The sequence below is a fragment of the Lupinus angustifolius genome, unplaced genomic scaffold (genome assembly GCF_001865875.1).
Source record: "Lupinus angustifolius cultivar Tanjil unplaced genomic scaffold, LupAngTanjil_v1.0 Scaffold_121_2, whole genome shotgun sequence".
Lineage (NCBI taxonomy): Eukaryota > Viridiplantae > Streptophyta > Magnoliopsida > Fabales > Fabaceae > Lupinus > Lupinus angustifolius.
The window spans coordinates 37,617-62,479 of NW_017725054.1; the positions used below are offsets into that span (position 1 = coordinate 37,617).

At 30.1% G+C, this 24,863-nt stretch overlaps 2 protein-coding genes across 3 annotated transcripts in view; one reads left to right on the forward strand and one right to left on the reverse strand.

Annotated features, from left to right (window-relative positions):
- The window catches only part of LOC109339935 (probable xyloglucan endotransglucosylase/hydrolase protein 23), a 2,100-nt gene extending 1,234 nt beyond the window's left edge, over positions 1 to 866 (reverse strand). Inside the window, exons 1-2 of the mRNA XM_019577482.1 lie at positions 374 to 866; positions 57 to 250 (exon numbers count right to left, since the gene is read on the reverse strand). Coding sequence (XP_019433027.1) covers positions 57 to 250; positions 374 to 637 — 458 coding nt within the window. The 5' untranslated portion in view covers positions 638 to 866. The remainder of the gene's footprint in view (positions 1 to 56; positions 251 to 373) is intronic.
- A 13,982-nt stretch (positions 867 to 14,848) lies between these two features.
- On the forward strand, positions 14,849 to 19,445 carry LOC109339936 (protein trichome birefringence-like 5). 2 transcript variants are annotated; one of them, XM_019577484.1, is made up of 6 exons: positions 14,849 to 15,238; positions 15,269 to 15,498; positions 16,924 to 17,116; positions 17,565 to 17,758; positions 18,450 to 18,608; positions 18,839 to 19,445. In XM_019577484.1, exons 1-6 carry the CDS (start codon positions 14,918 to 14,920, stop codon positions 19,170 to 19,172), a joined length of 1,431 nt encoding a protein of 476 aa, XP_019433029.1. In that variant the 5' UTR covers positions 14,849 to 14,917; the 3' UTR covers positions 19,173 to 19,445. The 2 variants fall into 2 exon arrangements, with proteins under 2 accessions (XP_019433029.1, XP_019433028.1); XM_019577483.1 differs by having other exon boundaries at positions 14,849 to 15,498.
- The last annotated feature ends 5,418 nt before the right edge of the window (positions 19,446 to 24,863 follow it).

The following is a 24,863-nucleotide window of genomic DNA, read 5'->3' on the forward strand; positions in this document are numbered from 1 at the left end:
TATATATATATATATACAAAAGATAGAAAAGACTAAAGAGATAGAATAAGTATTACATGATGCTTTGAGGATTCCAAAGTAAGGAATATGTGTGGAAGTCCTTGGTTGGGTCGAACCACAAATAAAATTGTTGTTCTCTATTTCCTTTCCCTTGGGTGTATACATTTGTATGAACAATATAAGGATCGCCACTTAAGTTACCCAAAAACTCAAAGTCTATTTCATCATGAGTATCCCCAACAGAAGATAGCTGCAACAATTACAACCAAATACTATACATTTATGTTATATTACTTAATTTCATTTCACGTGAAACATTTGATTCATTAACAAATTAATAAAGAAATGCATGGTATTAATTTAGGACACTTACATAATAGGTTGTAATAGTGCCTGCAGAGTTACCAGGCACAAGCTTTAGTTGCATGTCAAATTTTCCAAACAAGTATTCATTTTTGGAACAAAATCCAGAGCCAGAGGCTTTGTCCATAGACAAGGTGACAAGCTCTCCATTGTTAAGGATTTTGGCACGACCATCACCCCATGTTATATCAAAGTCTTGGTAAAAGTTACTAGAAAATGTTGTCACTACAAAGGTTATAAGAAAAAGGCCAATAACTATGTTACTTATTGCCATTTCAAGAAGTGATGACCTGTGGTTGACAAATATAGTAGGGGATAATTTTACTATAAATTGAGACAAAAGAAGGCAAAAGAAGTATTTGGTGAAGACTGAAGTGCATGTAAAGTTGTGAAGCTCTATATAGGGATTGAATAATGTTGTATAGGGATTAGGGAGTGTATTAAGAGTAGGAGATTATGAGTTATGAATGTGAAGAAGGTTATTGGTGTTTTGAGGTGGTGGAAGTAGTTGGGAAGAAATTACAAGCATGTAAGAGTGGGAAAAAGAAATGGATGGACTTTGATGAGTGAATAGATATTTGTTGATTTATTGATGTCTCATATATTATTCCGTACTAATAAAAATATGTCATATTAATTAAAAAAATTAAATTTGTATTATTATTGGTGCATAATAACATCATCCAATGATGTATATGTGTTTGACATGTGAGGATTTACTGTCCCAAAATCTATCCCAAAATCTGTCCTTAACCGACTACAATGAATCAAAAATTAATAAAATCATAAATATTTAATTTTTTAATTTACATAATATAATATGATTGGTTTGTGATAAAATATACTTTCTAATACCAAATCTGTCTGCCTAGCTAAGTGTGGGGACAGTGACAGCTCATAAGGGTTGATGTTTGGCTTTTCAACTAAAAATGGTCTTTTTACACACTTTGAAAATTTTGTCTTTCAAACTTCAAATCAAATATCTGAATGGCTGCTATGCTATGTCTAAGTTACAATAGTCTTTCATCAGCAAAAAACACTGTTTGGTGGTTAATATCACCCATCTTTTTCCTAAGATGTGATGAACGAGAGAAAGATATGAATAAGTTTGTTAACATATAAACATCTGTTTTTTGTTTTTTTGCTTTTTGCTTTATGTTTAAAAATACTACACAAATAGCTTTCTTTTCGTTATATTTTGGTCGGGTTTGGTCCTTCTAAACATGAAGTTACGTCTTTAATCACTATGTTCATGCATGTGTTCGATCACGAGCAAGGTGGAAAGATACTTTGAGGAGAAAAACCTTTAGTTTTTCCATTTTTAAGATCGCAAGTGCAAAAATTTATGTAAAAATTTAGTATCTCAAGTAACATTAGTACATTTGAGGTCTTAAACTAAATAACGGTAATATACTTATAGGCCCTTACCTCACAATTACAAAATCTTTTAAAACAAGGAATCCACTTCATCTAAATTTGCCTACAATAACATTGCAAATGAATGAGTAAATTGGTATTTTATTTGAACCAAGACATGTTCCCATGCTTATATATTCCTTTGCTATAGATGTATGACATGAATTTTATCTTAACCACTATTTCCTCCATAATTACATCCTTGTTGAAAATTGTTTCGTTTCTGCTTGTAGGTAGCATCCAAGTTCCATATCATCTAAATTCACCTTGCAAATGAATAATTGGTATTCCATTTGAACCAATACATCGTTGCATGCTTATACATTCCTTTGGTCTAGATCCATGACTTGAGTTTTATCGTATACACTATTTCCTCCGAATATAGTTGCGTGCTTGTTGAAAATTGTTTCATTTCTGCTTGTCCATAGCATCCAAGTTCTAATCATCCATATCAAAGTCGAACCATTGTGCAAACTTTTGCCTCTTACTAATAGGGAGTAGAGTACTGTAATATGTTATTTTCTAGTTGATGGTAATGTAGAATCGAAGTTCAACCATTAGTACAGTTGTTTCCACACCAAGTAAGAAAATCAATATGAGAAAAACATATGATCCATAGTTTCGTCTTGAGAATGAGAACAAATACACCTTAAATCTACCCAATAAAATTAACGTCCCTACATGATAAATTTAATTTACAAGGAAACCTATCTAGCATAACTCCCTAGGCTAGCATCCAAGTGCCACTAATTACCAAATCAAGTGAGGCACCTTTTTGTCATCCTGTTAACAAATAACATTATATGCTAATTTGACTGTGTGTTCGGCACATCATGAATCAAGGTCCAATGATCTTCGATCTTCTCCTTCATAGTTGCAAGACTAATCACCTTTACTAACTCCATTTCCAAAAGGTTCTCTCTTCTAAATTAAGTTTCATTTCCATTTTCACTCCCCCTCAGCCCTCAACCCATTCACATAGTTGACTAACCAAAGTATTTAAAGCAACCCACCAACATCTCTTGACAAAAGATATCCCAAACACCACTCTTTTCAAATCCCTCCACTAGATTTCTTTAAATGACATTTAATATTAAATATATTTATTTATTTATTTACTAATTAATTTAATAATAAATAAATTAATATTTCATTATTTTGTATTTTTTATGAGATAATATTACTACTATTTTTTGGTACATATACTACTGTTATTATAATTACTTTTAAGCTAGTAAAAATATATATTTATATATACAATAAAAATAATGTTAATTTTTTAAATTCGTTAGAGTATGAGGTAGTTGATGTAATCTGATAAATTTTAAAATGATAAAAGTAATATATTAATTATTGAAAACTTTTATGATTTTTGAAAAGTTTTTTGAAAACTAGCTTTCAAAATTTTAAAACTTCCCATTTAAAAGGAATAAGATCCCTCCAATTTGTTTACTAAAGGACTCTGCCATCAAATTGATTGAGTTTATAAGCTACTAAATAAATTATAAGTTAGTGTTGCTGATCTGTAATTACATGCTGGTCTTCCCTAGGTTAATTAATTATTTCAAGAATAAGAAAATAATGGCCAAGTATTCTAATGAGGTGCTATATAGCTAGCCTTATTTATTTTGTTCCTTTTCTTTTATTAGTTAGAAGAATGGAAGTACTTTAATTAGTTAAAACCTTTCTAGCTAACATCAAACTTTATTTTAATTAGTATTAGACTAACAAATATATCCTAAACTGGAACGCACTCACATCCCATGGTTATTATTGACCGCAATTTCTGAATATACCCAATGTTTATATAGCTTTTAAAAACTTTACAGCTATTAATTACATAAATGAAATTGAGAATGGAATAATTTGATTGCTAACTAAGCTCATGGGTTCTTAGAAAAGAAAAATATAGGTTGCGTTATTCGCATTATATCACTAGGTTGAAGAAAAAGTGGTATACTGGGAACTTTCAAATGTGACGTTCGAAGGAGAATTTATTTTTGGGTGGAAAGATTCAATGGATACAGGTGTTATTTGGAATTTATTACGATATAAAAGGAATCACTAAGTTATTCTTTGGACTTGGAAGTTTGTATATTTAAGAGGGAGAGTGAAGAATTGAGTTTGAACTTGTTTCATCATTTAAATTTTCTTCCGAAAATAGGGTTTTAAAACGGATCAAATGTTGCTTTCATGCAAAGCTGGCTGTGGAAAAAAAGTATATATTCGTCACCATTTATGAGAACTAGAATATTATATTTGCTTTATTCCTAGCTAAGAGCTAAGAACATTTCGATCTTCTTGTCTTGTGTGGTGAGTTGTGACTTTTGATTGAGGATGTGCTATACCATTTTATTTACCATTTGGATTGGGAGAGTTGTTTCAAAACTTTCCTATATGTGTGTATATAGGGTTTGAAGGACGCTTCTTTCAGACTAATTATGATACTTTTTTACCTATATTTCAACCCATCAAGTTCAACATGTTAGACTTTTCACATGAATGTCGCCATCATGTTATAATGGCCAACTTTGTTTTGCTGAGACCACATTTATTTTATAGGCAATGATGTTTTTTGATAGGGAGAGGAATAGTCTACCACATGAAAATAGATGAATGAACACTCATGCTGAAAACGTTTATTGCAATGCATGTAATATCTTCAGATAGGGCTAATTTTTTCTGTAAAAAAATCTCATACATTAGTTGCACAATATAATAACAGCTAATGAACAAAATTATAACACAGAGAGTAAGAGGATTTTATTGATTTTGCACAAGTTAGATCTTTAACATATGAAGGCAAAAACTTCAATTCAGAATATAATTGACATTTACTATAGCAATCCAAAGCACCATTGAAAATAACTACTTTTGCATGTTGATTTTTCCAAGTTACATACCAACTATAGATGCTTTGCTTCATATGGATAACTTTAGTTCAAGGATGAAGACCTTTGTATATATTTTACAACGTGCAGGCATAATCAATCTGACACATTTTTCTTTATATCGACTTACCTATTTAGTTTGGCAATCAATCTACAATTGGTTGGACATTAGCATCGCCCTACCACTAGACCGAATCCATCATTTTACTATGTACATGGGCCTGACAAAACATAAAAAAGACTGGAATCTCTAGAGTGTCATTTGGTTAACAACAAAATATTCTCTTTGGTTGGCTTGAAATAATGTCATCTTCAACTCAATCAACCATTTTCTATAAAAAATTACTGAAGGTAAAATCATGGTTGTGGATCGACGGAAAGACGAACAAAACCATAATAACTTATTCCGATTTGGTTACAAAACCTACAATGTCTTTTATAAATACCTTGAATATGCTTCTTCAATTATTTTCTAACTTAGAACTTATAATTCTCTCAACTTACTACATCATCCACATTTGTATTTTTTTTTTGCAATATAAAAATTAACTTTTGGAAATAAAAAAAAAAGAACACATGAGTGCAGAAGCATCTGCCCAGCATCTTCATCAGGATGTCCCTAAAATATTAGCAGACTTAGTGAACCTTTTTATATGACAAAGTCATGTATTGTATGATGAACTAAGTGAATTATTTTATAACCTTTCCATTGGGCCAATATACAATGACTAACAGTCTAAACTAAGAAAACTTTGATTCTATGTGAATTTCCCATGAGAACTAGAATTGGGAAAAGTTAGCAAATGTAATGTAAACAATGCAACAGGTAACTTTCTCACACTAATCTTGCTTTCATGTACATTATGTACCTTGTTATATTTTCATCAATTCTTATAGGTACTGATCATGCAGTCAACTCTAGTGAAATCAAGGCTTAGTTACTAATGTACGTGTATATAGTCGTATACAAATACTGTGCCTAAACAAAGATATATAGTCATATACGCATACTGTGTCTAAAGAAAGAGTTCTACAAATGTATATCCTAACTGGGAACACATATTCTATTTCATAGTTTGTGTCACTTCATATGCTTTAAGTTTATGATTGATCAGAAAAATATTTATTAATTAAATTTTAATTTAAATATATTTTTTCTGACCAATCACAAACTCATGACACATAGAGTGACCTAAAATATAGGACAACAAATATATGCCCATCCTAACTTCTAGCAAGTTTTTAAAGTTAGGTTCTTGATGGGGGATGATGCATGGGGCCGAATATATTACCAACAAATTAAAAGCCCATAGGGCCATCTGGGCACCAGTGAACCCACTATAATAAATAAAAACTAAATTTGATATTCTTATCAATTAGACACAGTAATTTAATCACTTTTTTATATTTTATTAAATACTTATTTTTATCTTAACTTTGCCACTATAATTAAGTTTATATAGGATCATAAACTTTAGTCAGATTCAACCATTAATTGACCATGTAACAATGTAGTAAGTGCCTTCCATTTGAAGGATAAAATCACATGTATCTTTCATTATATTGTGTCAACTTCTTCTGTTGTAGTTAGAAAAATAAAAATATTTTTTACTTAATTTGAATAATCATTAAATTTTATTCTCTTGACCAAAGACATGCTTGAAGATTTGTACCTTTTCCAAAAAAATTGGGAGACAAATACGAGATATAATTGAGAAGGGACCCTCTCCTGAAGAGTCTAGTGTTGGATAGGATTACAAGACGTAGTAAAAAAACTGATTTCATATTATTTTGTAATAAAAAATAAATAAATAAAGTAAAAAAATTTCAGCAACATATTTTAGTAATGACCTCTCCACTACGTGAGAAGAGTTAAACTTATATAATTGATCCATGCTATATGGGTAGTGAGAACAAGGATCATCTCCATTAATTGAGAGACAAATATTTAGTTTTATATGTATTTTCAATGACAAAAATGTTATTATATTATATATAAAATGATAAAAATGTGTTACCATATTTACTAGGTCTATAACGTAGTCAATATTAAAACCTTATTGAAAATATGATCCTTTCTAGGGATCCATTTTGGCCATAGTATAGACTATAGAGAAGGGAATTAGCCTCCATATTTTCCTATCAAACCAGTTAACGGAAGTATCCCACATTTCAAATACGTTTTTGACATTTTTAGTAAATCTGTTGATAGATTTGATGATGCTTGCATGCATCTAACCATTTCTACAATCACTTTGAAACATCTTTACAGATTGAATTTATGATTAAAAGGAAATGTTCTAAATTCCGTATTTAGCACATTATAGTATTATACTTTTCTCCATAAGGCACTTCTTTCAGATCCAAATCTTCAGCACCACTTAAAAAGCATTGCCTTATTTTTTATTCCGAGGTTTCCTATTTCAAGAAATCCCTTGTTGACGCTTTTGTAGATTGAAGTCCAAAACTGGTTTTTTCTGATCATCAATGTTATTCACCCACAAAATTCCACGCATTATTTTTTAAAGTTCAGCAATTACATAAGATGGAGGAAAGAAAACAGCCATGTAATTTAGTGGAATATAGCATTCACTGCATCCTTTATCAGAAGTTCAGAACCACTCTAAAACTTAGAGATATAAATCTTGATGGGAAATGATATATTCACATTTACATCCAATGCTATTAGCAGGTGATATGATTCTTTCATGCGTGACATTACACCCCAAAAGAGAGGATTTGCAGAAATTGATGTTAAGACTAGAAATAAGGCCAAAACATTCCAGGATTGATTACCATTCCTCTTTTTTATTTTCTGCATTCCTTTAAGTTAAAGAACAAGTTCTTCATTCCTAAAACCATAAGTATGTTGAATAAGATTACCATCTGAAACTTATTAGAACTCATAAATCTCATATTATATGTGACAGTGAAAAACGTAGGTTTCATAAATAAGGAAGTTTTTCACAATCAACTGTAAAAAAATTAGACCAAAAGTGTATGTTAAAAGAAGTGCTTTAATGATGAAACGCATTTGATAAAAAAAGTCCCAACATACACAACAAAATATTGATTAGTCATAGTTCTAAATATAAAATCCAATGAAATCATTCCCTACTAATTCCTCGTCACTCCTTCCCATGCCTCTAATCCCCTTCATAATCTGAATCTTCTATTACACAATAATCAAATGGTTTATCCCACACTAAACAAAATATTATTTTGACAACTAAGTATTGTAACTTTTTTAAGTCATTATTTGGTTTTTTCGTGTTAATTCTTCCATACACATATTGAGATTAAAAAGAAATATAGATAAGTTAATTTGTTACAAGAGAAGTTATAAGTATTTAGTTATACATGGAACAAAAGGGTGTTCAGAGAGACAAAACAAGAGAATGAAGGAACCCACCTTAGACTGTTTTCTGTTTTCTTCGGAAAATTTACAATGTGGTGCACCTTCACCAAAAAATTACGGTTTTGGTGCACCTTTTAAAAAAATTACAAAACTAGTGTAGTTTTATATAAATCGGCAATTGCCGATTTATGGATTTTTTTCTCTCTCCTCCCCCAAAATTGGCACTGGAGAGGGAGTTTTATTAAACTATATTTTTTTTAAACTCCCCCGTAAATCGTCAATAGGGGAGAGATTTACCTTCTTTTATTTTTTATTTTATTTTTTTTCTCCCCTAAATAGGCAACCGGAGACTTTTTGATTTTTTTTAACTTGTGGGAGTTATATTATTAGTTTTAGGGTTTAATTTTTCAAACACAAATCCTATCGATACACAACATGATAAATTTTGTCAATCCTAACCCTAATAACATAACACAATAATGAGAAACACACATAATATTTAATTATTAATTCAATGATTTAATATTTACTTATTAAAATATTATTTGTGTTTTTCATTATTGTGTTCTGTTATTAGGTTAGGGTTGATAAAATTTATCATGTTGTGTATCGTTAGGATTTGTGTTTGAAAAATTAAACCCTAAAACTAATAATATAACTCCCACAAGTTAAAAAAAATAAAAAACTCTCCGGTTGCCTATTTAGGGGAGAAAAAAATAAATAAAAAATAAAAGAAGGTAAATCTCCCCCCTATTGACGATTTAGGGGGGAGTTTAAAAAAAATATAGTTTAATAAAACTCCCTCCCCAGTGTCGATTTTGGGGAAGGAGAGAGAAAAAAATACATAAATCGGTAATTTCATTGCCGATTTATATAAAACTACACTAGTTTTATAATTTTTTTAAAAGGTGTACCAAAACCGTAATTTTTCGGTCAAGGTGAATTTTTCGTTTTCTTCTCTCGTCTTATCTTCGTGCCCGTTGTCAAATTGTCTTTTGACTTTTGAATTGGCAGAAAGGAATGAAACGTTACAGACATACAATTCTATGTGCATAACAAAACCTCGAGAAATGCAATGTGAGAAAGAGACCTATAACAATAATGGAAAAACACTATGGTTTATGTCAAAATGTAGCTTTTGGTAGGATTCATACAAGCAGACAAAGGCTAGGGCAAAATGACATATATGCGTAAGTAACAAGGAAATACATGTTTTTGCATTTGTTTTTAGTGGTAAAATTGTAATTTTATTATAATCAAAAGGATTAATATATTATTGGAAGTTGTATTTGCCTTTATTTTTTAGAGTACTTGTCTCTCCCTTAATAGAGAGGATCCTAACTCATGTGTAAGTGTTTTAAGACCTACCCTTAAAATTTAATTCAGCAATGGCAGGATAAATATCATCTCTAAAACTAGAAGGAGAGTCCTTTCAAAAGGAGAAACAAGATGATATTTCAAGTTTACAATGAGATACACTTTTATCCTTAGAACAAAGACCAAAGATAAGAACTTCCATTGTTTTTTTGTACGAGTAAGGGTATTCATTCACCTTCTTTATAAGAAAGTAATCATGTTTGGGACGCGTGGTTGTCCCTCCAAAAATGTCGCTCTTAAGAATCGAACTCTTCCTTTTACTTATTTTGTGATCTAATGGTCATTACACAACTAGACCAACGCATTATTAATAAATAATAAGCTACCTGAATTCACATTAAATATAAACCCATAGGCTCTACATTCATTTCTCCCCCGACACTCATTTAATGCCGTTTCTTGATTACCAATGCAGGTTATAGATGAAAACACCACCAACTTTGTTTCTATGTTTGACCTATGAAATTATATCCGGACCCCACCCTCGAATTCTACGTAACAACTTCTTTTATGTCATTTTCTCTTAATTCTGCTTCATATCATTCGATCCCATCTTTTTTTATATAAAAAACAAAAAAATGCTGTGCTCTCATTCAAAAAAGAGAGAGAAATTTTCTGAAATTATTCATTCGACATTCTGGTCAATACTCCATGCTTGTGTAGCTCAAACACAATGAACAAATATGAAAACAGTTACAACATTTTACATACAAGCACGATTTATGATCATATATTAAAAGAAAAAAGAAAAGGAAACTAGGTAATGCTAGTGACTATTTTGTCATAGAAAGAAACCTTTCAGCAATTCATTTACAAGATTAAGTAAAAGGATGCCAAAAACAAAAGGGGTGTGAGAAAGGAAGTTACTTGGAAGAAAATGTATACATCTCCTCCAAAATGTATAAATTTCTTCCAGAAATCACATTTAGTATAGGAACAAAAAAATAACTTCATGCAGGAGAATCAGTTTGTGTGTGATATTTTGCTGAACAAAGCCAATGGTGATTCTACTTCTACCTGTTGTGTAATGGATTTGGACCTGTAGGAACAACTCTTTTGTCATCTGAGTTAGTGTTGTTGTTTTCTGAGCAAGACAACTCACTCTTGAGGTTGCACTTGTGAGAATCTACTTCCATGCTTGTGTTCTTCTCATTTGCACCATCAAACATATTGCTAACAAAAACATTCTTCCTTGCCACTGTGTTAGACGCCAAGAGTAAAAGACACAGCATAAGTATCAGCTCTAGTAATCTCATTGCACCAAACAAATTAAGTTTAATACAAAATATTAATCAGTAAGAGTGTATATAGTATATACTATGGAACTACTCTTTCAAAAGGAATTGGTGATGGTTATATTATAATGAGTAGTGAATAAATGAGATAAGAGAATGGGACATTAACTATGGTACCTCGGATATGCAGTAACAGACTTTGATACATCATACATCACATATCTCTGGTCAGAAATTTCACCAACCTCATTAATTGACTTCAATTCCAACTTGACAAGCTTATTCAAAGTAACCAAAAGGAATTTAAAACATAAATAATGGTTTGTGAAATATGTAACCAAAACCGCAATATTATGTTCCAATATAAGTCTTCAATGATACATACTTATACCCTCTAATGTAAAAGTAAAACCCAGTATTACTCGGGATAAGAGAAAAATTCTTGTTCAACGGAGCACGTGCTGCTACATTTGAGGTCCATACTTGAAAAGCTGACACTCAATGAGGAAAAAGGAGTTTGCAGGAGAATTAAATGGGTTGTTTTGACTATACCATGCATTGAATTATTGTTTGCTTTTGAGGCACGTCTTCTTGGCTCATGAGAATTTTGATTGATGAGTAAATGATGGACATGGAATCGAACTGATATATTATAATATAATAAGATTGTGGTTTTAACTTGTGCTGTTTTTATATACACTTTGAATAGTGTTTGTGTTGGAACAAATAAGAGACAAACTAGGAGAGGAAATTACTAGATTCCACATTAATGGTTTAGGAGTAAAGGTCTATAAATAATTATTCCAACTAAAATTAAATAGAATTATTTAAATCAATAGTGAAAATGTGGTTTGTGAGGAGATGATGTGTGACGTTTGTGAAGGGGTGATGTATGGAGTTCGTGAGAAGGGAGAGGTTATGAGAGAGTGGATCAATAAGAATAGTGATTACTCGTGTGATAATATATTTAGGGGTAAAGTAGGAATTTAAAATTTGGGTTCAAATTAGAGCTATCAAAACGAGTTATCTGAACGGTTCGAGTTAGCCCGCATAGGATTTGGACTAAACAGGGCAAGCTAAAATGCCTATACACAATTTTGGATATCAAATTGCCACTTAAATCTGCCCTAAGTAGGTTGTGAGTTGTGGCGGGTCGACTGGTATAATATTAAAAAATTATTTAAATTTTAATATATTTAATCTAATTTTTTTAAATATATATCATTTGGTATATTTTTTGACACAATTGAGTTAAGATGTGATGTTAAGTTTACTTATATAATTTTTAGCATAATTAATTACTAAATTTCACATTCATTTTGGATTCTCACTTCCTAACACAATATAATTCGTGATTTCACTTTAATATATAAACATTTGGACCAGTGTTGTGATAATCGGATTGGATCGGGCAGTCGACCAGTTTGACCATTGATTGGACTTGAAAACGGCTCTGGAGGGTTGAACTGCTTTGAACTGGAGAAATCTCGGTCCGACCATGTTAAACTCGGTTGAACCACAACAACCCAAGAAGTGAACCGAACGGTTCACTTAAAATTTTAAAAAATAGAACACTACTATAATGTTTTGTTTTGCTCCAGTCTAAAAAAGATGGGAAGATGTTATTTCAATATAATTATATAATTATTAATTATATAAAATTTTGTATTTATATATAACTATATATTTATAGATAAAAATAATAAATGGTATATGGAATTGGTCGGTCTGACCGGATGGTTTAGCCGTTCAAGTGATTAAACCAAATACGGAGGACCTCTTCCAATTTGACGTCTGGTTCGAGTTTCATACCATTGATTTGGACATTATCAAAAAAAATACTATTCAATTTATAGTAATGGTAGTATAGACTCAACTTCAGAAATAACTATATATATCAAAATATAATCACCATCGTAATGTATGATTATTATTCTTTAAGTTATGTATGAAGATCATTTGTATGCTCACAAGTTAAGTTTGGTTGTGTTGAGTTCTCAATTATATTGTCTTTTAGTTTTGTTATAAAAGTTAATATTTTTTATTATGTTTTTTGTTTGAAAGTTAATCTAATTAAATAAAAAAATGAGAAAGGGAAATTGGAATTTCTATGGTTTAACGTTTCTTCTCATTTGATTTGATATACTATTTTGTTATTGTACTTAAAATGACATTCTTCGATATAAGACGGATAATATAATGATTTACTTTGTAACATTACTGTAATTTATAAATATTTATGTTACACACATTACTTTATTTGTTGTTCAAAGTTCATAGCACCATTAATTATTATCTATTTTTTATTATAAGTTCGTAGTATCATTATGTTGTAAAACAATTTTGACATAAAACTTATTATCAAGTCAAAGTTCCCCAAAAAAATAAAAAAAAATAAGAAAATGGTAGCCTAGTCAATTCTAGCTAAAAGTTTCAAATTCAATAAAAAATATATAATATGATTTCCAAGCCATGTGAACTTTCTGTTTTCAAGCCTTTTCTACATTACTAACATGATAACACCCAATAGTTATAGAGTTAGTATAAAGATTTATATATAATCAGTGTATTATCTATTATTTATTTGTATTTTTTTAAAGAATCAATGAAGATTAAATATGAATGGTAGATGATAGAATCACTACACAAGAATTGATATTTAACAACACTCATTCAACAATGCTTATGTGTTGAACGCTCTTAAATGTAAGGCGGAAGAAATTAACGGCGCTCATCGAAGAAAGCGTTGTTAATAGTTATCTTTAACAACGATCATAGAAGAAAGCGTGGTTAAATGTGAAGTTCATATATTTAACACACTTTTTCAATGAGCAATGTTAAACGTGTTATCATTAGCAACACTTAGGGAAGTAAACAACGTTAAAGATGTTATCTTTAAAAATGCTTATCGAAGCAAACATCGTTAAGGATACGTTCATGTATTTAACCGCACTTCTTCAGTTAGCGTCGTTAAAGGTGTTATTTTTAACATCGTTTATTGGAGAAAGCGCTGTTAAATGTCATATTTCATATATTTAACAACATTTTTTCAATAAACGCTCTTAAACGCTTGTTTTAGTGAGCAAAAATCTTTTCAAATTTAAAAACAAAAATTTACACAATAATAAACATATCACTGAGTTTATTATTTCTCTTACTTTTCTTCTTCACGATGAGTTATATTTTTTTTTCTCTTTTGTTTTTAGTTTCTCTCTGCAAGCAAGTTATCGATTTTTGAGTTTTCTCTTTAAGCATAAGGTAAATTGTTATCTTATTTTAGCTTATTTATTTATCTCTTTAGTAATAGTGTGATCTTTATTTGTTGTAAAGTTACACGAGTGTTCTAGGTTTTTGGTTATGGTTCACTAGTTTAGAACACAAGGTTTGAGTATAATGGTAAATTTTCTTTCTCAATTATTGCTAATTTTACATTTTTTTCATAACTTTTGCAATTTGTTTAGAGAATCCATTTTTTATTTGTATTTAAAAAATGGACAATTTGCATAAAATATCATTACTCGTATGTTATTCTATAATATTAGAATTAGTTAAGGTTGAATGTACCTGAAGTCGTTGGTGATTTAACAAATCTATTGTAAATATGATAGAGTTGAACATGTTTGTCATGTGTTTGATATATATATTGTTTTATTTAGAAAGTAGACATTTAAATAACCTGTTTTGAGGTGCGTGGTTGTCTTTTTTAACAAATGTCGCTTCTAGGGATCGAATCATTGACCTTTTGCTCATTGTGAAATATAGCAGAGCTTTACACTATTAGACCAACACTTTATTGGTAGTGCATATATCATTTTATGAATTTTGCACTCGGTGAAGGTGAGGAAACAAAGAACTAAAAACTGATAATAACTCCTAAGCTAGATTATTAATTCTAAAGTGTTTGATAAAATTAATTAATTAGACAATTATAAACGTCAATAGCTGATAGAAGATGGTTTTAAACAAATTTCTTAATAAAGAAAGACTGTATTAATTAGTTTCAGGAAAATATAGCAATAATATGGAAAACATTGTTTAACCATAAATGAACTACTATTATGCAATCATATGTTATTTGAAAATTAAGTTAAAAAAATTAATCTATATTTTATAAAAATCTAATCTTTTAATTAATGAATAAAATACAATTCATTGGATTTTCATGAAATTAATAAGTCGTATTTATTTTGGGATAACAGTATTTTTTAACCCAGTTGTGCTAAAAATGTCAATGGCTCTGTGATGAACATGGCGTGTGAGCATTTCCCACATCTAGAATGGCATTTCCATTTCCATCTTCTCAGAAGAAGCGATACACTGTTCCCGCTCTCTTCTTCTTCTCATTGTTAATTCTATGCACATTCATCTTCACCAGATCCACTCTTCTCCAACCTTCTCTCTCCTTCTACACAGATCTCTTTCTCTCTCCTCCCCCTCTTTCTCTCTCCTCTCCCTCTAACCATTCCTCTTCCGAAACCGTTATTCATAATCACACTACTAACCTAACTCAACAACCTCCAATACAAGAGTTTAACTCACTTTCACTCAACGAAACCGAATCAACTCTGCAACTGAGTGATGAAGAATCTCCAAAGGAATCTCCAAAGGAATCTTCATCTTCTTCTTCTTCTTCTGATAATGATGATAATGAAGAAACGGTTGTTGACGAAGCACCATTGAAGCAATTAGATTGTGATTTGTACACGGGGACATGGGTTCGAGATGAACAAAATTATCCAATTTATCGACCTGGTTCTTGCCCTTACGTTGATGAAGCATACGATTGTCAAATCAATGGAAGGATCGATGATAACTACACCAAATGGCGCTGGAAACCCCATGGCTGCGACCTTCCCCGGTATATATCTATATCTATCTGTTTTCATTTTCATTTGTTTTATGTCACACCAACGCAATTTTTTACTTTTATATTCTTTTCCTTCTTTGGAAGGCTTCAATTAGTAACTAATGCATTGTCGTATTTTATGGTTTATTTGTTTACATCATGCAATAAAGTTATAATTAATATGTCTTAGCTTGTTCAATTTTGATAAACTGAATTTAAGTAACTTTGCTTAATTTGGGAAAAAGGAAAATATCATTTTAGAAAAAAAATAGAAATGAAGAGAGTAATAGAAGAGTATCTCTTCCCTTATTTGGCATCTACCAAGAGAAATGAAGGGGATTTAACTTCCTTTGTTTGGTGGGACTCAAAAGATTTATTTTCCTCACATTTCCTTCCTTAGCTTTCCATCCAAAACTAGAAGGATAAGAAAATGACAGGATCAATAGAAATTGTATCTCTCCTACATCTTTTCTTTCACTTTTAAAATGCTACCAAACAATGGGACAAAAAGCCTAATAGTATGTTTGGATGGATGAAATAGAGGGGGTGAATGGAATGGAAAGAGTTAAAATGATGTTTAATTTTTTGGGAGTTGCTTCATTAATTGGATGAAATGAAACATTCCCCCTCAAACCCCAAGATTCTTTCACCTTCAATTTGGAGCAGAACCACTGGAATGGAATGTGACGCTTTCTTTCCATGTCATCGTATCCCAAATTCTGAAGATACCGTAAATGCTTAAATGGCGTTACTGGAGAGTGGAGACAAAATATAGGTGCTTCCTCATTGGTGTTTCTCATCAAGCTCAACTTCTTCTGCTCAATCTTATTCAGTTACTATTTTTGGTTGTTCAATTTTAATCTTGCTAGCTACGTGAGAGGTGAACACTGCACTTGGTTGTTAGCATGCCACCTTTTATTCTGATATAGAGTTTGATTGCAGAATGATTGTGTTAATATATTGAAGTACCACAAATGCACATATTTAAAATAAAAGTAAAAATACAGAGATTGATTATAGTGAAGAGAAGTGCCAAAAACCAACCCAGTTGAGCAAGGTATGATGACACTAGAATTGGTTACTTTTAACTTTTCTCTGTGCTCTATGTAACATTGCTTGGATAATACGACCTTTTATCGGGTATATCAATTTTTTCTTGTCAACTGTTCAACCTTTGATTTGCTGTTGAAAGAAGGAATCTCCTTCACTCTACCATGACATAACAGTTAATTGCGTATAGTTGAGAGTGTTTTCCAAACAGCTATCCTTTGCTTCTCTTATTTCTGTTTTAGTAGTTTACTGGAGCATTAGCGTACATCTACCATCCCCAGACCCCCACTAGATAGGAGCCCTCATGCACTAGGCAACCCTTAATTTACTGGAACATTAAAACTATTCGTTTGTTCGTCATTCACTTCTTTCACATGTTACTCGTAGGTTTAATGCCACAGACTTCTTGGTAAAGCTGCAAGGTAAAAGACTGATGCTGGTAGGAGATTCTATGAACCGTAACCAATTTGAGTCTATTTTGTGCATACTCCGTGAAGGCCTGCAGAATAAGAGCAAAATGTATGAGATACATGGATACAAAATAACAAAAGGAAGAGGCTATTATGTTTTTAACTTTGAGGTAAACTTTATCTTCCTTTCATACTTCAATTATTGTGACTTCGAAGTACTAATTACATGACTTGCTTTATTTATTTTTTCTCGTAGAAAAAAAACCTTTTCTACTCAACTACTAATTTTTCCTTCATAAATTTCTCTCTGCAAACTTCAAAATCTGGTTGGGTAGATGAAAGTTGTTGGCAAGTGTTAATCCAGCTAGTGCTGTTGTTTCTTGCCCTCTGCTAGAAAATGAACTCATCTCTCTTCGAAGTTAGAACTTAAAAGTACATTTAAATTCTCTGTTGTGTTTGCACTCAGAACATCGTCTAATGTACCTTACTAGGATAATTATGTGAAATATAAAATGTATACTAAGTGATCAGGCTTGCTGGGCTGCATCATTTTCCTGTTAAAATCATGTGAGCAGACAGAGCAGTTCACTATGCTAAGTTTTTGAAGCACTTCGGCAGGACTATAATTGTTCAGTGATATTTGTGAGATCTCATTTCCTAGTAAGGGAAGGAGTACGCACTAATGCACAAGGGAGCTCAAATCCTACATTGTCAATAGATCGGATTGACAAGACTTCTGGCCGTTGGAAGAAGGCTGACATTCTTGTCTTTAACACTGGGCACTGGTGGACTCATGGAAAAACTGCTCGAGGGTTAGTATGCAATTATACTGCATCTTGATTGATACATGCCTTTAAATTTTATTTTCATTAAATTTCGGAAATTGGCTCTATGTGTATTTGTTTTCTCCTCCATGTTTATTGAATGCCAACTTGGTTAAAGAATTCATGCAAACGTTTGCTGCACAGAAAATTGACTTATTTTTGTAACATCTTTTGGCAAGGGGAAATTTTGGTATATACTACAATATCTTACTCTGGTATTAGGAAAGATTGTACATTTGTATCTTTTGGTGTTTTAAAGGCTTGGTAAAGAAACATAATCTGCAGGATGGTCACTCTTCTTAAGTCTTAGAGGAGTCATTGTCAAAATTGTACTTTTATATGTAACTTAACATTGCTATTTAGTACGACTTTACCATACAAATTTTGACAAATGGGTTATGGACCAATCATTTAACAGCACAACCAAACATGTCTTGATGGACTTAATATAATTTTGGAATGCATGATTTGTAAAAAGATTATTCAGACTGTTTAGCATTTACCTAAATTATCTTGTTACTTTTTTGTTTGTCCTCTTTTTGTTACATTTGCTTTTTATTCGTGCTATGAGTTGGTTTGTTTAATAAGTTGTCTGTTAAAAATAAATAAAAGTGAAAATATTAGTTTTTGTTTAAAAAAGAAACTAGATAGCAAAAAAGTTAGTGTCTGGTTTGTGCAGGGTAAATTATTATAAAGAAGGTGATCATGTATATCCAAAATTTGATGCTGTTGAGGCATACAGAAGGGCTATAAAGACCTGGGGAAAATGGATAGATAATAATATAAATCCAAAGAAACAGCTTGTGTACTATCGTGGATATTCATCTGCCCATTTCAGGTATTGACACTTTTAAGATTTTAGGTGGCATGAAATTCTTGCATACTTTCATTTCCAATTTATTTGTATTGTGGATCATGCAATTGAAATCAAGACCTCATTAATTCAACTTACTAATGCTCATACTAATTCACTATCACTGCCAACTAAAGAAGAAGTAAAAGGAACTACTTTGCTATTGTAGCTTCACCAATTGCTTATTTCAAATGTTGGTCCTGAATCTTTTACAGAGGTGGAGATTGGGACTCAGGTGGGTCATGTAAAGGTGAAACTGAACCAGTTTTTAATGGGTCCATCCTCGATAGCTATCCTTTGAAAATGGAGATAGTGAATGAAGTTATCCAGGGAATGAGGGTTCCAGTGAAGTTATTAAATGTGACAAGGCTGACCAATTTCCGCAAGGATGGGCATCCATCGGTGTTTGGAAAGAATACAATGGGCGGAAAGAAAATCTCGACAAGGAAGCAGGATTGCAGCCATTGGTGTCTTCCTGGTGTTCCTGATGCATGGAATGAACTAATTTATGCCACTCTGGTTTTACAACAAACGAATTCAAGGAGTTAACTTAAATGATATCCGTTTTTTAGGATTTTACTTTTTGTGCGGGAAAGAATGAAATAGAGAGCAGAGAACCCTTGGAATGTACAATGTAGAGGTCTTTGCTGTCCCCTACACATTGTCAAGGTTATTTAGAGCAATGAAAAGTGTACTTTGTAACACAAATCAAGTGCATACAAAAATAGTAATGTTATGTACCTTCCATGCATAAGAGCATGCATATTTGAGAACGATCAAATGTATTTATTTATTTTTTTTATGAATTTTACATGTTTATGTAAAAGTGAAGTGGTTTAAAACTTCTTTAACATGGTTGAATTATAGCCAGAGTTGTCGTAGAATTATAGGGGTTGTTATAATTATTGGAAGGAAAAAACAGTTCAATTGAGTCCAATGTTTCAACCAACTGTATTGAAATCTCAATTAGGATCGTATTCTTACTTTTGAAGATAGAAATTATATTATTATATTTAAGGGTAGAAATATCACAATCACATTGTTTTTTCATTTTGTTTTAAAGGACTTGCTTCTCTGGTGATCGATTAAGTTTGACTAGTGGAACTTTTGAAAAAAGATAATCTTTCACACATGGTACGAGTACGAACGTTCATTTCCATTTTCCATGAAGGAAATATCGTCTTTCAAACATATAAACATAGGGTGGTATTATTCAATTGCAATGCAACCGAGTTGGTGGAGATTGATGAAAGAGATTACCAAATCATTTGTGACCATTGCCTAGACTCTTTACTTTGGTCCCCCTTCAATATCGACAATTTTATAACCTTATCTTTCTTTACTTGGACCCTATTTTGATAGCGTGTAAGAAAACTATCATGTACAAAAATAAAATATGAAAGTCATCACCTATAACTGTTTCAGGCTATGACACATTAATTTTTAAGTTACTTTAACACTTATAAACTATTATCAGAAAGCTAACTAATTAATAAGATTGTTTACAAGATTAGATGATAAATCTAAATTTGGAAGGTGGTCACTTACTAGCCAATCTTGATATTGTATTAGAAGAAATAATGTTTGTTGATTAATTAGCTTATAAACTCATTGTTAGGGGTACCAAAGACACACTTAGTTATATAATTTGGAAAAATACATTGTTGATTCATATAATGATTTAACAAATAATAGAAAAGGTTGAGAATCAAAATTGAATTTACGTTTGACTACTATTTATAAGAGAAAGGTGGCTTGTATACCTTGAACTCCAAGCTATGAAAAATCTTGCCAAATGGGAAAAGGGGTCCCTCACATAATCACGCTGGAAGAATCACTGTTCAACGTTTTGGCGATCAATTAGTCATCATTTTCTAAAAAAATAATCATGTATATAATGCAAAACTTTACATGCTTTTAATTAGAATAAATATTTGCCCCCTAAATTGTTATTTGTGTATCAATGGCCAACTTAAAATCACGTTGAATCCTTATGTTAGATGGAGATGAGGGATATGAACAAGAGGTTTAGAAAACTTGTATTTTTTGAATTATATGAAGCTAAACAATATCGAATCGAAAGATGACATCAATATTATTATATATCAATTATAATGTTGAAAATATAAAGAAAGTAAAAATAATAATAAATTACATAGCTAAAATGATACACTCCAATAATATAGATTCTTTTAAATGAAAAATGAGCTTGTTGATGCTTGACACTCAAAATTGCACATTTTTACTCTATTAATAATCATAATATAAAGTGTTAAACTGTTAATAGCCTCTTATTAAAAGAAAACTTTGTTACCCTCATCGTATAAGACTATAATGCTTGTTTAAGATGAATTTAAATATTAAGTGGTATATTATTTTGGATAAGTGTAATATTTATGTCTTTTAGGATAAAGATTTATATACACAATACATCATTATTATTAGTATATATTATTTTGTTTAAGAATTAATGAAGATTGAAAATGAATGGTAGTAAATATACCATTCATTATTCATTAGTATTATTTTATTTAAGAACGAATGAAAATTGAAAATGAATGGTGAATAATGTATTGACAATATTTAAAATTCTTATAATGTGATCCATATTTTTTTTTTCTTTTTTAAAACTAAATTGAGTTGAGATATCAATATATTTAATTAAGAGTCAAAGATGTATGTACAACAAGTATAATAATTTTTTAACTATCATTTTATCATCCATCATTTATTTTTAATATGATTAACTTTTAAATAAAAGTAATATAAATAAATGATGAGTGATATATTAAATGTCTGTAAATCGTTACACTTATTATACATAAATATTAAACATTTTATACAATTTATATATCATCAATATCTATTTATATTATATTTTTAAGAAGGATAGAATATTTTTCTCTCTCTCAATCAAAACTCAAGACACAGCCTTAGGACTCCTAATTTTCTCTTTAGTCTATTTGTTGAAAAGTCAATCTAATGATGAAAATCATTTGGGGGATTTCATGAAAAGCCGTTTCTTTCTTTCCCATTAAAATGTAGCAAGTGCTCAATCATCAAATTGGGAACATTTTGAGCATAGAAAAATGGTCTTTTTAAGTGCCCAAAAAGTTAGATACGAAAAGCAAACGAAATGATTTCTCCACCCTTGAAAATATGCATACCGTATCATACATAAATCATACCAAAATAAGAAGCTCGCAAAGAAGGACAGATACGTCTCTCATATTATTTATAAAAATTAGCTTGCTGACGGTCAAATATTTAATTAGATTGCACCTAAAGAAAAAGATAAAAAAATATATATATTAATTGTGTATAAATCTCTACACTAATAAAACATATATATTTCATTCAAACAAAAACAAGTTCTGGCGTTTTTCATTAAATGTTGTTATATCCTTCCAATCTATTCTTTTGGCACTACAAAAAAAAAGTGCAACCACTCAGAATTTTCTTTAAATTATTGTCCATTTATTTCCCTTTATCCTTTACTAGCATGTTGATAGGCACTCTCGTGCCTGTCAACCCGATTTCCTATTGTTTATAATGTATAATTTATATGCTATAAATATCAAATATAATAATTTATGTTAGATATTATAATTTGGAGTTGAACATGTTTGATTGAGGTAATTATTCAATTCTATTATTTAAAAATTGAACATTTAAATAATTGAATCACTTACAATTATCTTTATAGGTCATTTTCCTTTATGAAATTATACATATACCTTAGATATCTATATTCAATCAATGCAATAATCTCTATTCAACAGTAGTGGAATTATATATTTATATTTGTACTTGAGTGGTTATACCGGATATGTGGTTTATTGAATGTGTTTAATAGAAGTATTAATCTCTATTAAACAATGATCTTATTGAATTTGTTTTATAATTTAGTATAAAATTATATGTTTTATTAAGGTCCTAATCAATAAAGTATTGTACAGATAAATTAAAATATATCAATTAAAAATAAACAAAAACAAATTAAAAGTTTCAATCTCATTTCACTTAGAAAAGTTATTACATGAAACAAAATTAGTTGATCTAACTGATCCTCACTCATTGATCAAGTATTAATGAGATATTTAATCAATTTATTCTTTACCTCATATCAATGGTACGTATAAAAAAGAAGGGTTGGTAGCGTATAATAGCACATCATAGTCTTTTAGTTTTCCAACCATAAATATAATAATTAACAATTATTTACAATTTAATTTTCATTGGAACATAAAATAGTAATGAAAACATGAGACATGATCTTTTGGTGAAAACTCATATTCCAAATAAGTTATGTACCCAAAAAATAATCCAAATAAATTAAATTACCAATTATCTTTCTAAATCACATATGTTATTTGGTTACCACATACAAATATGATCATCTTTACTTTGCATAGAAGAAGCAAATATAAATAGTAAGCATGTAAGAGTTATATTAAAAACTAAAATAAAATATCATTCGATAAGATGAAATTATAAAATTTACCACTCTTAAATGTAGACGAATTAATTAGCAATTAAGTTATTAAAGATTGCAAAGTTCTAATTAACATCAATGTGGGTGAGTAAAGATTCAATTGGAACCAATTATAAAAAAGTTAGTTGACTCACCGGACTTGTGAGCTTTTGAAGTGGCCCCAACAAAAAAAAACAATTCAGTATTTTTTTTGTTATACCAACAATTACAACACCAAAGTGGAATGCCAATGCATCATCCGTGTTGGTTGAAACATCCTTCTCTTTTGATTCAAGGAGTATTATTCCAACAACTCCACTTCCTGGATTAACATAAAGTACAAAATAAAAGAGAATGACGAACATTTATTTATTGTATTCATTCATGGAATATATTGTATTACTATGAAATGTAGTTATTGTTAAGTCTCTTATTTAAGAAAAAAGAAATACCTGAAAATTGGAAGAGGAAGATAATGGAGAATAAAATGAGAAATGATAGTAGTGAGTAACATTATATTTTTTGCAGCACCTTTGGTGCATTGCTTTGTCTTTTTTAGAAATGCCATCCTAAAATAATGTAGTGGAAAGAACAATAACTAAAGATGTATTATTCTTGCAAATTATAAAATTTAGGCAACAATTTCTTTAAATGTGGTAATTTTTGAAAAAGTAACTAACATGCAGTTTTTTTTTAAATTAATTTAAATGGGAGGTTTTAAAATGTACTATAAAAATGTGGTTAAAAAGTAATAAAGATGATAGTTTTTGAAAACTAAGTAATAATGTGAATGAATGGAACATTGTGTATATAGTTTTTTGGTAGAATATAGAAAATAGTAAGGGTAAAATAGGGAACCCTAAATTACACCATGAATAGTTAGTTATTTTATGTTTTTGCTTTATAAGTAGTATAGATATTCTTTACCTCATATCAATGGTACGTATAAAAAAGAAGGGTTGGTAGCGTATAATAGCACATCATAGTCTTTTAGTTTTCCAACCATAAATATAATAATTAACAATTATTTACAATTTAATTTTCACCTAAATTACACCATGAATAGTTAGTTATTTTATGTTTTTGCTTTATAAGTAGTATAGATAATTAAAATTTTATGTCTTTTGAGTCTTGAATAAATAATCTATAATTAGATTAATGTTATTAGTTACATAAATTTTACCTTCTTATTCTTTATTATAAGATATTATTTATAAGTTTTTTATTGTTCTTTTTATAAGATACTTTAAATTTTCCATGCAATATATTTTTCAATCTCCCATATTATAACTATTTCTATTTTTTTAATAAGACTATTAGTTGTTTTGATAAAGAAATGTTAATATATTAGTACTAGTTGTATGGTTAGGCTCCAATCTTCAACTTCCTTTATTTTATTCATTTAATTATTCACTTTAACTATTAGTCTAACTCATAACTCCTTAATTAAGAAACAATATTAAATGAGACTAAGATAATAATTTTATATTGATATTTTTTTAAAAACTAACTACTTTTACTAATATATACAATTTAGTTGAAAATATATTTGACTACATTAATCAACTAATGGTGAGTTATGACTTTCTAAATTCTAACGTTTGCTAAGAGTAAGGCTCATCTCCATTAATGGAGAGGCAAGTAACATACATTAATACACAACATGTAACAACAATTTTACCCTTTTGTGTATCATAAAATTACTTTTTTGTCATTAAAAATATGAGCAAAACAATCATTTGCCTCTCCATTAATGGAGAGGATCC